The sequence below is a fragment of the Zonotrichia albicollis genome, chromosome 15 (genome assembly GCF_047830755.1).
Source record: "Zonotrichia albicollis isolate bZonAlb1 chromosome 15, bZonAlb1.hap1, whole genome shotgun sequence".
Lineage (NCBI taxonomy): Eukaryota > Metazoa > Chordata > Aves > Passeriformes > Passerellidae > Zonotrichia > Zonotrichia albicollis.
Genome location: NC_133833.1, coordinates 14,150,292 through 14,166,364, shown reverse-complemented (window position 1 = coordinate 14,166,364; position 16,073 = coordinate 14,150,292). Strand labels below are relative to the sequence as shown.

The 16,073-nt window shown below is 41.8% G+C and overlaps 1 protein-coding gene across 4 annotated transcripts in view; it reads left to right on the top strand.

Moving 5' to 3' along the window:
- Positions 1-16,073, top strand: part of SLIT3 (slit guidance ligand 3) — a 482,838-nt gene that overhangs the window by 287,577 nt on the left and 179,188 nt on the right. For all 4 annotated transcript variants that reach the window (XM_074552528.1, XM_074552527.1, XM_074552531.1 and 1 more), the window contains exons 7-8: positions 1,077-1,148; positions 5,482-5,645. In XM_074552528.1, coding sequence (XP_074408629.1) covers positions 1,077-1,148; positions 5,482-5,645 — 236 coding nt within the window. The remainder of the gene's footprint in view (positions 1-1,076; positions 1,149-5,481; positions 5,646-16,073) is intronic.

Genomic DNA, 16,073 nt, shown 5'->3' with positions numbered 1-16,073 from the left:
CTCAGTTCATCCTTCCTGAGAAGCTCTAAGGGGGTCCCTCCAGCAGCCCAGATTTTCTCTTTAGGCTCAGCTTTGACAGAGCAGCAGCAATCCTTCTGTGCCTGGGTCAGGGCATGCTTTATTACACGCTGCTCCACTCCCCATCTATTTTTCCCTGAGGAAGGGGAGGATTGGGAGCCCATCCATCCTTGTGTTTCTGAGGAGCAATGGGAACTGTCTGCCCATGGCAGCAGGCTGTGCTAACAAGCCTGGCAGAGCCAACAGCTCTCTTTTGGTCACAGTATTTCCAAATCCTTCAAACTGCCTTTACATGCTGTGCCCAAGTGTGATGTCCCCCCGCTCACATTGTATTTGTTGGGAAATGACCCAACGAAGGCAGGAATGATGAATTTGACTCCATGTTCTCAGAAGGCTAATTTTTATTTTATGATACTATATTATATTAAAAATATAATAACTATACTAAAGGATACTTACTAAATGCTAAAAAGATAATAATGAAAACTCGTGACTCTTTCCAGAGTCCTGACACAGCTTGGCCCTGATTGGCCAAAGAGTCAAAACAACTCACAGCAGAAACCAATGAAACAACCACCTGTGGGTAAACAATCTCCAAACACATTCCACATGAGCACAACACAGGAGAAGCAAATGAGATAAGAATTGTTTTCCTTTTCTCTGAGGCTTCTCAGCTTCCCAGGAGACAATCCTGGGCAAAGGGATTTTTTCAGAGGATGTGAATGCCACACACTCAGGCTGCGCCAGGTTTTCAAAGTGGCAGCGGGACAGACAGGTCTGGATCTGTTCCAGTGGTTGATAAAAACTCATTTTCTGTACCCCTCGATGCCCAGATGTGGCAAAGAGTGACCTGCAGCCATCCTGATGCTGCTGTTGGTGCTTTCCCTGAGCAGCATCTTTCATGGTATGTCACAAATTGTTACAGCTATCAGGGAGTGTGCCTTGCTGCTTGCCAAGAATTTTAACAGGCTGTTTCTGTAAATGGTGTGTTGGTGAAGAGATGCAAATTATTGACCAGTCTATTTTTTTTCTCTCTTATTTTTTTTCTCTCCTAACAGTACCCTCAACAACAACAACATCACCCGCATTCCTGTTACCAGCTTCAACCACATGCCAAAGATCAGGACTCTGTGAGTAGATTTTATATTATGATACAATCCTGATGCTGTAAACCAACTTTTTGGCTATTTTTCATCTGTGATAATCTCATTTATCAGTCCCTCAGGGGCTGGGTGGCTGCAGGGCTGGGGAGCCCAGGTAGGGCTGTGAAAGGGCTGGTGCCCACAGAGCCCTGAGAGCCTCCGTGCTGGATCTGCCCAGCATTAGGTAGCAGTCAGTTTTATCAAGATTTTGAATTTGCCCAGAAAATAAACTGGCTTTTTTTTTTTTCCCATGGGAAAATCCATAATGTGAAATGTGTTCCAAGCTGGAGCATCAGCAAGATTGTAAAATCTGCTCAGATGGATCAAATTATTGAATTTTGTTAATATCCTGTGTTTAAATCCCATTTATTCTTTTCAAATTCAGAATGTTAATTTCTGAAACAAGGCATTTTTAAAGAAGATGAAAAAAGCATCTTTCTAGATACTTTCTGAAACAAAATGCCACTTATTCTGATGGATTTTTTTTTAATAAAAGCTTCTCTTATTTCAAATCCATTTGTTTTTGAGCTGCATGCCATTGCACTGGAAAAGCTCTGTTCTTTAGTAGATCAAAATACAAAGACTGTGAAATTAGACTAAGCATTTGTATAATTTAGCCATAGCCTACCAAAACCATTTCCTTAAGTAAATTATTTCTTTAAATTCCTTTAGGGAATACACAGCTTCAGGAAAAGTCACGTCTAAACAAAGCACCCCTGTTTTTCCTCCAGATTCTCAAACTCATCCAAAATGTATTTAATTCTAGAGGCAAAGAAAGGGAAATAGTAGCTAGCCTGAAAATTTTCTGTGCCACTGAAAAAATACAATACTTCAGGGATGCTATGCATGCATGTGTAAAACCATATTAAATAAATTAACAGAACTGAAGGAAAATGGCTCTTACTTATGTCAATCTCTGTAAGATAACCTCTGACTTAAATTTGCATTCTTCATCAAATGATGACATTATTAGATCTTAATGTAAGTAATTAAATGGAAATGAGATATTTGTCTTTTAGAAGAGAATGGCTAAAGAAGATAAAGGTGTAGAGTTAAGGTTCCTGGAATTTTGCCTTTTCTTATTCAGAAAATTTGCCTGGCTTTTCCAGATTAGCCACTCTTGTCTCTTAGCAGAGCTCTGTGCCTTCAGTGTCTTCTGCCATTTTCCCTTTAGTTTAATTTCAGAGATGGCTTTGTATATAGCTCCCTGGAGACTTACACTGACTAATCCCCCTCTGCTGTAATTAAGGGGGAAAAAAGAAAAGAAAAAAAAGGGAAGAAGTCATAAATAGGATTTATAAAGGGAAGCTTTTCTATTGAATTCTGAGAGACACATTTTATAGAACATGAATGCTGCCCCACTCTAAAAGGATTTGCTGGAAATTTAATTTTGGGACTATGGATAAAAGGGCAACTTAGGCAAACTTGCATTTGTATTCATTCACCTGATGTTCTGTAAAGTCAGTTTCATCAATATCAAATGACAGGTTCCAGTCTCCACAGACTGACAAATAACACACAGCACCCCTAGCAGGGCAATGTAGGAATTTGTATAAAGATACTCTTTGGGGGAAGGTGGTAATATTTTCTCAAGTTTCTTGTTGGAATGTATAATCAATGATGCTCCTCACAGTTTGGTGAGTTCGCTGTTTCCTTAAAAAATGGTTATCAGTGTGTCCACCTTCTCAAATAGCCTGACACTTAGATGTGCTTTTTTTTGGGAAGTTTTTGTAGGAAATGCCTGCTCTGAATGTTCCTTAAGTGGGGATGAGCCCTTTTCCCAGTGGGCTGAGGCCCAGTGCAGTGTGGACTGTGTTTTCCTTTGTGCCTCTTTTACACTCTGGTGAGATCCATTAGCAGGATATTTGGGGATGCTGCTACAGCTAGTGTGCTCTGGTGGTTCTGTGTATAAACAGCTTTTCTTCTTCATGGCTCTCAAAACAATCTGCCTATGGTAGGACAGAGAGAAAATATAAAAAGTATATTAACCTTCAACATGAGCACTCAGGGGAAAGAAGAAAAAGGGTAAAATGCTGGGAAGTTTTGTAGCATTTGAAGAATTCTTTGCTAAAATCAGCTCTTCTGTGCTAAGATTTTTTAGTTAACTGTCTGTTCTGTTCTTAAGTTTCATCGATTTTTAGCCTTGATTGGAAGTGACAGGAATTAGTTTTTATTGATCTGCTTTCCTTTGCTTGAAACAGCTTTATTTATGATAAAGCATGTCCCCTCTACCTATTTGCTTAATGGTAAGTGTCCTGTTGTCTCTGCATCTGTGAATTACTGCTGAGACAGGTAATTACATTATTTATTTTCATTTTTTTTATTTAAGAGTAAACTAAAAATGTGTGAAAGCACTTCAGCGTTTTATGTGTTCCCAGGGAATTGGTTTATAATATTTTTGAAGTACTGTGAAAAGTCTTCTTGAGGCTGTATTTATTAGTATAATTATCAAAAATATATTCTGATAGGCTGTTTTGTTGAGATGGGATCTCTAAATGATCTCCTCTCCAAGTGGAGTAGCTGTGCCAAAAGACAAGGAGGGCTCTGCTGAGGCAGAGAGCTGGTGGTTTGCAGTGCTGAAACAGGAACCCCCAAAACCCAGATAAATCAATTTATTGAGGGGGAAAACCAGCTCACAGAACTGGAGAACTGCCTAACCTAACCCTTTGTGTGAAATAGTGCTTTTCTCACTGATGCCTGCATTCAGGGGGTGCAGGGAATGGCATGGGATGAGGTCAGTTCCAGAAGGAAGCAGATCCTGAGTATCATTGTTGATTGCTGTGTTGGGAAGGATGAGACTCTGAAGGCTTAAATAAAACAATGACTCTCTCAGGTTACAACAAATTCTGACTTAGGATGATTTCTGGCTAGACCACATTTATGTATTTTTTTGTTCTGCAACAAAAAGGCAAATTAATGGTTCATAACAGCTGAACATTTTACTAGAAATCTAACTTGCTGCAGCTCCAATTAAAAAGCTTCACAATCTCTAAACTCAAGGTCTTCTAGCCATCCTTGTAGAACAATTACATTTTACAGTACTCCCAGGAGATTAGTGCTTTCCATCTCTACAGGATAAACCCCCAGCTCCAGATTTGTGGGTTTTTTTTTTCCTTTTCCTTTATTGTGGCTGTCCACCCCAGACATACAAATCTGGGACTGTCAGCCCGGGCGCCACTGCAGGGCTGAGCTGCTGCTGTGCTGCAGGGACAGCTCACAGACAGACTGTTCATTGCTTTGGAGCATGGACAAGGCTAAATCTGCTGCACACCAATTGTGTGCCTGTAATATTAGTGAATAATGCTTTGTCTAACCGTTTCTGACAGGATTTTTAATCTGGTTCATGATTTCATTTGGTGCAACACTCCACATGCATGAGTCATTACAGGAATGAAATAATTCATGTCCTGGACTTCTGTTTTTGACCTAAAGTTTGGTGGCTATTTCAATGACCAGATTTGTTCCCTGAACCCATCATCATTTTGCAGATGGGATAATGGTTCTGCAAATCCTGGCAGGGAGCTGCCCATAACTGGATCTTTCATGAGCTGAAAATTCCTTGTAGATCCTTTACACTTGTGTTAAATTACTACAGGAAAAAGAGCATTGATGAACTTGTTCAGGCAACACAGGAACAGAAATGGTACCAATAGCCTCTGAAGTTTGATTTTGCCTGTCTTTTCCCAGAATATTCAGAGTTGGAAGGGATCCATAAGAGTCATCAAGTCCAAGTCTTCAGTGAATGGCCCATACAGGGATCAGATCCAAATAACACCATAACCTTGTTGTTATTAGCACTATGCTCCAGTCAGTGCAGCTAACGTGGACAGGTTCTCTCTCTCCACCTTTTCCCAATGGATGAAGAGGGGAGACTCACTCATCATCCTGTTCTTGAGCCTGGTCCTCATGTTTACACAGGCCATTCTTTGAATTCACTCAGAGATATCACATTGATGCATCTCTTTCTGATGTGAAATCACAGACAAAGCGATTACATGGAGCAATCCTATATTCTGCATATTTTTGTCTTTAGAATGGCCAGCTGTAGATGGATCACCGTTGAACTGAATTTTTTGAAAACATTGCAAATAACAACACAAACTTATATCTGGCCTCTGTATAATATTGAGGACAGCCAAGCCCTGACTCATGTGTAAGCAAGAATTGGGAGTGATCCCACTGAAGTAGCAGCAGAGAGCAGGGCAGGCTGGCGGTGATGGCTCCCTTGGTGTGTTTTGTTGAGAAAACCCCACTAACTGCGTGTTTGGTGTGTGTTTTGTCCAGAAGCCCCCAGTAACTGTGTGTTTGGTGTGTTTTGCAGGCGGCTGCACTCCAACTTCCTGCACTGTGACTGCCACCTGGCCTGGCTGTCGGACTGGCTGCGCCAGCGCCGCACCATCGGCCAGTTCACCTTCTGCCTGGCGCCCGTCGGCCTGCGCGGCTTCCTCGTGGCAGAGGTGCAGAAGAAGGACTTTGTCTGCTCTGGTAATGCTGCCAATCCTCATTTATCTCATGTCTATCTCATGTCTCCTTATTTATCTCTGGTTTTATGTTCCCATAAAAAAAAAAGCGGCGTGGAAAATGGCTGTGTCCGGTTCGAACGCAAACACAGCGATCCTGTTTGGTTTTGTTGTTGCTAAACTGTATGGGAGGAGATCAAATTGTTGGGTTTTTGCAGCTTTGTGGGAATTATTGGATTCCAGTTAACATTTTGGTTCTCAAATTACTTCTTCTGCTTTAACATTGCCAATGATATCAACATAAGAAATCAATTATGTGTGGATAATTTGGTATTTCTCAAGGGAATTGCTCTACAGCTGACTGGAATACAAAGGAAAGGAAATAGAAAATGCAAATCTGAGTCTGTTGACAAATGATTGGACTTCAGAACGTGAGGAGCAGATTTTATCCCAGGGACTGAAACAGGGATTCTTAGGGAGCCAATGCACTTTGCTGTTGTACAAGTTTCCACTTTGATAAATGGGGCTGATGATACTCACAAATCATGTGTCTGTATGTTGCACCTATTCATCAAGTCTCTGGAACTGCACTTGGTTCTTGTAGAATTGAAATACATTTTCCTAAAAGGAGGAGAAAAAGAACAAAAGAAACAAATGACAAAAAGTGAAAAAAAGAAATCTCTGAGTTGGGTTGAAAGGAAGGATGTGGTGGAGGAGCAGCGTGGCAGTGTGTATGCTGTGGAAAAAAAAGATACCAGACCTAAGTTTGGAGGTGGTTTTGCAACCCCAGTGGTGACACTGAGGGCTTGTTATGGAGATGATGTGAATCTGAACATTGACTGTGAGTCTTGTGCTGTTTTATTCCTTATCTCTCACAACCTGAGAGCCCCAAAGCTTTATCCTATGGGTACACGGATTGGCTGATGGAAATACAGTAGAGCTGCTCCTGCCAGAAGTGTTTTAGGAATGCCTTTTTTCTGTTGTTCCATTTACATGTGACTAAGAGAAATGGTTGCATTTAGAGAAAGAAGAAAGGTTTGACCCAACTCAAGCATGATTAATTAATGCCCAGCCCAAAGGTGTTCTGAAGTGTTATGGGCAGGTGGAAAATGAAGTTGTGCATAGTGCTCATTGAGACATGATAGTTCAGGTATTTCAGAGTGCTGAGCAAATTCTACACTGTAGAGTGTATTTAACCTGGATACCAGTGGAAATGGTGGATAGAATATCTGATAAGTTATATCAAAAGTTTAACTAAAGGATACCAGTGGAAATGGTGGATAGAATATCTGATAAGTTATATCAAAAGTTTAACTAAAGGAAAAGTTTAGAAATGCAACAGTCTTGGGAGAGGAAGGATAAAACAAATGGATAAATGAATGAAGCTATTAGCAGAAGCTAATTTTACCAAAGAGGCAACCACAGCTTTTTTTTTTTTTCTTTCCTCTTGTGAAATGAAGTTTCAGATGGAGCATGAGTTCAGCTATTTGGATTTATGATACAGTGAAGTGGAGGAAAATGAGTTGTTTAAGTCAGGAGAAGAGATAATAATTGCTGAATGAGAAATGTAATGTGAACAGAACTCATTTAAATGGGGTTGTCTGTGCAGACTGAGACTTCCAAAAGTGACAAGGTTTTTAACAGTTCCCTGTTGGACCAAGAGGATATAGGCATTCTCTCATGATCTGCCTGCTTTTGTAAAAAATACAAAATCATGAAAATTCAAGGAAAGAAATTTTCAGTGAGACAGTCCATCAACTATATCCCTGTAACTCTCATTTGGGAAATGAAATGAAATGTACTGAAAAAGAAATTCATTTGGAGACCTCATTTTAGTGGTGGATTTAGCTGAGAACTCAGCTTAGTGCATGCTAGTTCGATAAAAACCTACATGGACAGCTAGTTTAAAGAGGATATAAATCTTCCCTTCTCCCCATTACAGCTCTTATATCTGATTTTACAGCATAATTTGTTAATGTGTGAATATGAAGTCAAACCGGGACAGGCGGTGAGGAGCGAACTGAACTTGTCTCTGTGCAATGGAATTTTGTAGAAATTAAGATTTTGTGAATTACTGTAACCAGGAGCTGGCAGGGAGAGCCACCTTGGCATCCCTTCCAGTTAGGAAGAGCTGAAATTCAAAGTGATGAACTGCTCTGTTGAAGTACAGGTTCAGGACATCAAGCCCTTTTTACTTTTATGGCAGTGGGAATATCACAGCAGCCAAAACCCCTCAGCTTTTCCTTCACTGTGAAATGGGCTCCATCAGAGCACACCAGTCCAAAACTGGTGCTGCTGGATGGTTCAGAGGAAAAGAGTAGACTCATAATTTGGGGAAAGAAGAAACACAACACTGAAAATCTGATTCCTCTTTACTCTTTGAACCCTATGCAAAAATAGCAATGCTTTATGATTTTATGACAAATGTTTCTTTGGAAATAGATTTTGAATGCTGCATGCCAAGTGGGAAAAGAACTGAAACAATGATAGAAAAGTGCCGTAAATAGAACCCAAGTTGCTGGATTCCCTGTGAATGGGTCCTGCACCATGGTGTTTGCATTAGGAGGAAAATCTCTCCAGATAATGTTGTTGAAATCAGAGTTATGTGCAGATATATTGAGGTAAACTGAGTCACGCCTGGGTGTCAGTCTTTCAAAAATGTTGTTCAGCTTGAGTTTTACAAATTATAAATTATTTTATAAATATATATTATAATTATATAACATATTATTGGTATTATTTAAAAAATTATTAGAAATCTGATTCAAATGGTGCATGTAGGTCACCTGAGAGCAGTGGAGACGCTATTCCAGATTTCTCTTGTTTGAGCATTTGGCTCAGAGCTGGAGGTGAAAGTGCAGGATTCAGCAGTTGCCTGGAGATAGGTTTGGAAATATGTCTGGTAGGGTTTGTGTTACTGAGGAGAAGGGGAAAGTCAGGGACAGAGTGGGGCTGGGACTAGATGGCTCCTCACCATCAGGGAGAGTGCCAGGGGCTGCTGGCACTGCTGTCACCCACCAGGCTGGCTCCTTCTGCAAGCTGTCCCCTCCCTGCAGGGGAATGTCACCTCCAGAGCCACCTCGGCCAGAGCAGCCTTGCTGGGCCTCTGCCTTCAGGGCCATCTGCTCCAAACAAATTCCAATCTCTTCCTCCTGCACAGTTGGTTCTGCAGCTCTGGGATGCCTTTGGTGACAGCTCCTGCAAGGTGGGATGTGAGGAAGGGGAAATTCTGTGGCACCAGAGCATGAGCCCCTTGGTGATGTGCTGCACAGAGGGAGCAGGGTGTATTTCACATGGATAAAGGCTGTATTTTCCCTGGATACAGGATGTATTTCCCACGGATAAGGGCTGTATTTCACGTGGATAAGGGCTGTATTTCACATGGATCATGAGAAATTCCATGTGTATCCATGTGTATACACCAGAGTGTATTTCACCTGGATAAGGGGTGTATTTCACATGGATAGCAGGGTGTATTTCACCTGGATAAGGGCTGTATTTCACCTGGATAAGGGGTGTATTTCACATGGATAGCAGGGTGTATTTCACCTGGATAAGGGCTGTATTTCACCTGGATAAGGGGTGTATTTCACATGGATAAAGGCTGTATTTCACATGGATACCAGAGTGTATTTCACCTGGATAGGGGCTGTATTTCTCCTGGATTAGGGGTGTATTTCACATGGTTACCAGAGTGTATTTCACCTGGATAAGGGCTGCATTTCACATGGATAAAGGCTGTATTTCACATGGATACCAGAGTGTATTTCACCTGGATAGGGGCTGTATTTCTCCTGGATTAGGGGTGTATTTCACATGGATACCAGAGTGTATTTAATCACCCTGGATACCAGGGTGTATTTCACATGGATAAGGGCTGTGTTTCACATGGGTAAGGGATGTATTTCACATGGGTAAGGGGTGTATTTCACATGCATCATGGGATCCATGCGAAATATAAATCATGGATAGCGGGGTGTGTTTCACCTGGATAGCAGAGTGCATTTCACATGGATAATAGAGTGTATTTCACATGGATCATGTGATGTATTTCACATGGATACCAGGGTGTATTTCACATGGATAGGGGCTGTATTTCACATGGATAATAGAGTGTATTTCACATGGATCATGTGATGTATTTCACATGGATAATAGAGTGTAGTTCACATGGATAAAGGGTTTATTTCACATGCATCACGGGATCCATTTGAAATACAAATCATGTGGATAATAGGGTGTATTTTACATAGGTAGCATGATGTATTTTTCCTCTCTCCACCATAGCTTTGCCATTCACTGCCATGCTGTTGTGACAAAAAATCAGTGCAGTAATCCAAGACTGTGTCACTTGAAATACTACCTGTATTCTGTATTTTTATATTCCCTCAGGTAGCAGAGAAGCATCTGGGGGTGCTGGCTTAGGCTCAGTATGTCTTGGGGCTTTCTCATATTTGCCTGGATCAAACCCAGCTTCCTTCCTGTGCTCAGATGTTTCACTGTTGGACTGGCTTCTCCTTCTCTGTCTGTGTCTCTCAAACACATTCTCTCTCTCTTTCTGCCTATTTGTCTGTCTCTTGTCCTCCTCTGACCTCCTCATGATAGCAAATTTATTTCATTTTCCTCTCTTATAAGTTTTATTATGGCTCTTTGATTTTTCTTCTACCTGCTCCTTACTTATTGAAGATGAAATTAGCTTATGTATTGACCAGTTATGTCAAGTTATAATGTGTTTTCTCACCTGCAACAGCTGTAAAGCTTTGCAAACAAAGCAGTGTGATCATGAAGTTAGGCCATCAGCAGCCCTTTGGTTATTTCAGGGTTCTCTGTGCAGAAGCCACTGACCCCATTTGGAATTTTTTTTTGCAGTGATGAATTGTTCTGGTTGCCCTGAGAATATCTGTGCATCTAAACAGGAGCATTGTGTCGTGTACTGTGATCTGTCACATACTTCAGCTGCTGGCCAGTAGCTTGATAGAGGACAGTTTTATACTGGAGTATGAAGATTGGGTAAGATTTCTTAGGCTAGACTAGAGAGTGATATTTCTAAGAGTTGATTAAATTTTTAAGTCTAAAATATGTGATTATTAGTACTTTTCTAAGATAGTTTTCTTTAATAATGAAGCATGCATTGTAGGAGAAGGAAGGTGGATCATACAGTGTTATCTTTTTATATTAGAAACCATTTTCTTTGATTCTTGATCCTTAGTTCCCATTCCGAGAGTCTCAAACAATGTAAAGAAAATCAAGATGTATAATTTGGACTAAATAGCTTAAATTTCAGTCTGAAATTGACTTGAGAGAAATTATTACCATAGCCAAGTGTTTTCTGGCTAAGTAAACTGATACTGATTTTGAGAAAACACTTGATTGACCCAAATCTCAGTTGAAGATCTAGATTTTCTGATTCGTGTGGTGAAGCTGCAGCTGAGGTATAATAAAGAGGAAAATTTGTTAGCTTCCTGCTGCTTCATGCAGACTGGAAGCCCTAATAAGGAAGCAGATTTATTTGTTTGGGTGAGGTCAAACAGTCTTCAAACATAGCTATGACTCTGGCCAGACCACGGAATCAGGAGATTGTCTTGCTCCATTTCCTGATAACTCCATAGCATGTTGCTGAGGAGACAACCAACAATGAGTAGCTAATAAAATAAAATAGCACTCCTCAGGCTTAGCATCTTAATGGCAGCATTCAGGAGATGCCAAAGGAAAAGTGTGTGGAACTCCCTCAATCTGCTGCTGGTTAAAACACCCTGCAGTGTGCACAGGCAGCAGTGGCACAGGGGGCACTGCCAGCACAGGGTGCTCCTGGAAACTAAACAGGGGCAGGAACTGTTTGCAGGGATGCAGGTTTTGCAGGGATGCAGGGATGCAGGTCGTGCTGGGGATGCAGGTCGTGCTGGGGATGCAGGTCGTGCTGGGGATGCAGGTCGTGCTGGGGATGCAGGTCGTGCTGGGGATGCAGGTCGTGCTGGGGATGCAGGTCGTGCTGGGGATGCAGGTCTTGTCGGGGATGCAGGTTTCCCTGGGGATGCAGGTTTCCCTGGGGATGCAGGTTTCCCTGGGGATGCAGGTTTCCCTGGGGATGCAGGTTTCCCTGGGATGCAGGTTTCCCTGGGATGCAGGTTTTGCATGGATGCAGGTTTCCCTGGGATGCAGGTGTTGCATGGATGCAGGTCGTGCTGGGGATGCAGGTTTCCCTGTGGATGCAGGTTTCCCTGTGGATGCAGGTTTCCCTGTGGATGCAGGTTTCCCTGGGATGCAGGTTTCCCTGGGATGCAGGTTTCCCTGGGATGCAGGTTTCCCTGTGGATGCAGGTTTCCCTGGGGATGCAGGTTTCCCTGTGGATGCAGGTTTCCCTGGGATGCAGGTTTCCCTGGGGATGCAGGTTTCCCTGGGGATGCAGGTTTCCCTGGGGATGCAGGTTTCCCTGGGGATGCAGGTTTCCCTGGGATGCAGGTTTCCCTGGGATGCAGGTTTTGGTGCTGGTGCAGGGCAGTGCACCAGGAGGGTTCCTCTCCCTGCAGCCCACTCATGTTCATGCAGGTGAGCTGCCAATGGCCCTTGTTTTTAAAGAGCCGGATAAGCAATCCGGGGGAGGAGGAGGAAGAGGAGGAGCCCTTTGTGTGTGTGTTTGAATGGTCTCTCTCTGCCTTGTGGGGCTCCCTCATTGTGCAGCTGTTTTATTGCTTTTAGAAGAGGCCTTAACCACTTCATCTAACTGTGACCCCTTCCCAAAGAGTGACCTTTTGAGTCACCTTAGATGGTGGCAGCTCTTTTCTCACTGCTCTTGCTCTTTGTGACCATCCACTGACCCAGTCAGTGCTCTTACAATGGAGTCTAGGAAGGATTTAAAGACTTTTAAAGCCTGTTGGTAGAAATTGCTGTTTAAATTTGATCTTGGGAAATTTTTGTGGAACACTGATAAAATTTTTACCTCCTGTTACAATTTGCTGCCACAAACTTATATTAACATTTAGTCTGAAGAAACATTTCAGTGCTGTGCATTTGTTAGTCGCTCTTCAAATGAAATTGTATAGGAAATTTGAAGAGATGCTAATCACAATTTATCAGTTTGTTTGTTTTCAGTTTTCATTAAGTTTCTTATTACAAATCTAAATTTACTCCAGCACTAGCAGTGATGGTGTTTCATACTGTAGGAATTTACTTCTTGACTTGCTGAGCATGTAAGATGCCGCATATGGTGTTTTTCATTTAGGGGACCATCTTGTGAATCTGAAGGATAAATATGTATTTATTACAGCACTTAATATTTCTTTAAAGACCAAAGCTGAAAATTGGCTTTTAATTACAGTAAATTTAGTTTTATTACCGAAAATGATGTCTTACCTTACAGTATAATTAGCCCTTTTTTCTGGAACTCTCTTTTCCCCAGAGCAGTATGTATAGCCCTTTAATGCTTATTTAATGATGGCAGGTTGGGGTGTAATTATTCAGCCACTGAGCTTTTGAACTGTTGCTGTAAAAAGAATAACATGATTAGCTTTTATGTTAATGTCCAAAGCTGGTGGTTTGTTTTATGAGTAGTTATGTTGGTAGTATTTTGGTACAGAAAAAAAAATGCTTCATGGCAGTACCCCAGCTGTGCTTGGAGCTGTTTCACAGAGAGCAGTCATGGTAAATACAGAGCAACAGGGTTGGCTTTGAGTGTGTGGAGGAGCCTGTACATGAAATCTGTAATTTTTTCTATTTAGTTCATGTAGATGATTGGCAACTCATTTATCAATTCACAATTAATAAGAGTAATGAAAGCAAGCATAGAGCTGCTTATAAAATAACTCTAGAAATTAATGGTGGGCAGATGCGAAGTTGCATAGAGTCACCACCAGGTTTGTGTGAATTTCTGCTTTATTGGCAGTGAAATTAGGGATGTTATGTAGTGGCATTACACCTGTGGTGGGTTGGCTGCTCACATTCCCCTCCTCACAGCACTGAGGTGAAACCAGGACCCGCTCCAGCACCTCCTTCCCTGTCTCACTCTCTGGCTTGGCTGCTCCAGGGCTGTTTCTCACAGCTTTTCCCTCTTTGCCCTGTCTCAGCTGTGACAGGGGCACCAGGAGCTGCAGGGCAGGCTCAGCTGTGGAGCCCAATGGAAGCACCCAGAACTGCCCTGGTCTCTTCCCACAGCAGCTTCCCTGGCAGAGCTGGGCACCAACACCTGTACCCAAACTAAAGGGATCTCCTGGATTGTCGAATTTACCCCTTGGAATGGCAGGCTAACATGTTTAGCTCTGAAGATCTGTAAGAATTTTATTCTATAATTTGCAGACACCTTGAAGAGATTGAATGTACCAGGGGCCTCTTGCAAAAGACCAGAGGCAGCAACCCCAGCCTCTCCTAGGAAATGTCTTTATTTTCCCTGCCTTCCTTAGCATGTTCCAAATGCCAAAGAATCTGCTCTGTGGAATCCCAAGGCAGCCCAGGGAAGGGGATGGTGACTCACTCTTCAGTTCTTGCCCACTGACCTGGAAAAAAGCATTTCCTCCCTCCAGATCTGTCCGTGGGGAAGCTCATGACCAGACTGGAGCCCTTGGATGTCATTATCAGGAGACAAGTCCCACTGTGTGTGCCATCTCTGAATGGCTGTGTCAATCTGCAATGCCTCTGGCTGCGGAGAATCCCACCCTCCTCCTCCTGCTGCTGCTGCAGAGAGCAGCTCCAGTGCCAAGGCAGGGACAGACCGTGCTGCTGCAGCAGGATGCAGATGGGGGGGCAGAAGCAAAGACAAACATGCAAGCAAAGTCATGCAGTATTTAAAACTCCTTTTCAAACAGCACTAAATCAAAGCCCAAGGACTGAGAAGTCTTAAACTATTTCTGTTCCTTCTGTAACTTCATCAAACTTCATCCTGGAGCAGCCCAGGATGGATCACCTGTTTGGAGCTGAACTCCCTTCCCTGGCTCACCATTGATCATGACCATTATCTATCTTTTAACCTTGTGCAGGTGGCATCCTTTCACTTAAATAATTTATGGTCCTCTTCATTTTTATGCTTGAATATATTTATAAGTTCACTGTATTATTTCTGGACCTATATTTAAATGTCAGTCCATGTGCACCTTCAGGAGTGCTGATACAAATTGTGGAGTTGGGATTAATGAGATGACTGTGCATGGGCACCATTTCAGCTGCAGGAGCACTGCATCTTGTAAGACTTTCTTTCAGAATTTTTTTAGTCTTTGGAAGAGCAGGCAGTGTCCAAAGCCAGGGAACCAAATGCACACTGGCAGCCTTCCTTGTGGTGCAGTAGTTAGAAAGTAAATTCTTCCTGCTTTAAAGTGAACTAGCCTGTGCTGACAGGGTTGGAGAAAGACCTTGAAAAAAAAGGCTCAGAGTGGGCACAGGCCATAAGAGATATTTTCAACCCCTCCTTTGGAAAGCTTAGATGGAATTAATTTCCCTGAGAGAAAAAGAGTTTTGTCATAATTTTATAGACTTCAGTTGTCTCACAGATTCTGTTTTATTAATTCTTCAGAATAACAAATTCACCTGTTCAGCCTCTGTTGTTATGGTTGAGGCTGCTTCTTTGTTCTACTTTTTTCATTTTTCTTAATTTATTTATCTCATTCCATATAATTGTGGTGCTATTATTTTTAATTAAATAATTGCAATATTAGTGCTTTAGGATAAGACAGTGTGAAGTAAGGTCTGATTTTCAGTGGTGTTACTTTACTGATAGATTGTGAAACTAAGCAGGATTTTGTAGGATAAAGTGGGCTTCATTCATTAAGCCAGACCTGCCTTTCAGTGTAGTTGGATATTTCCAGTTTTATTCTTTGATATTTATTTGTAAACTGATTAGTGTTGACTCTTGCCTTACAGAACTGTTGTGCTTATGTGCCATGAATTTTTAACAGAGAAATTTACTCTTTGGGAACGTTCAGCAAAGCAGACAACTTGAATCAAATCATGAACATTCATGACTGGCAACTTTTTGCATGCCATGAACTCAATGCTATTAACATCAATTAGGAGCTTAAGTCACTAATCATAAATCTTAAAGCTCAGTAAATAACTGTTGAACAGCCATAGATGGAAATATTTGCTTAAACCATTTGCTGCACTTTTGTGTAGGATAAACAAATTTGTGCAAATTCTGTCCATTAGAGGAAGATTTGCCCTCAGTAAAGAATGTTAATTTTGCATATGGTCAGTTGAGGCTCCCTTGCCCATCTCTCTCTGCAGGACTCTGTGCTCAAACGTCCTTTAAACTGGGATCAATCAGGAGAAACATCTGCTTTAGGTGTTGTGGAATAAATTAGTTCATATCACTGGCTATCTAGCGCAAACTATGGCTCATGCAGTAGGAATTGATTTCAGATATCCAGCATGGTCAGAACTTCCAATGGGTTATTTAATTACACCCAAAAAGGTCATACTATATCCTTGGATCTACAATACTTGTAGTGTTTTGTTTATTGATCAATAATTT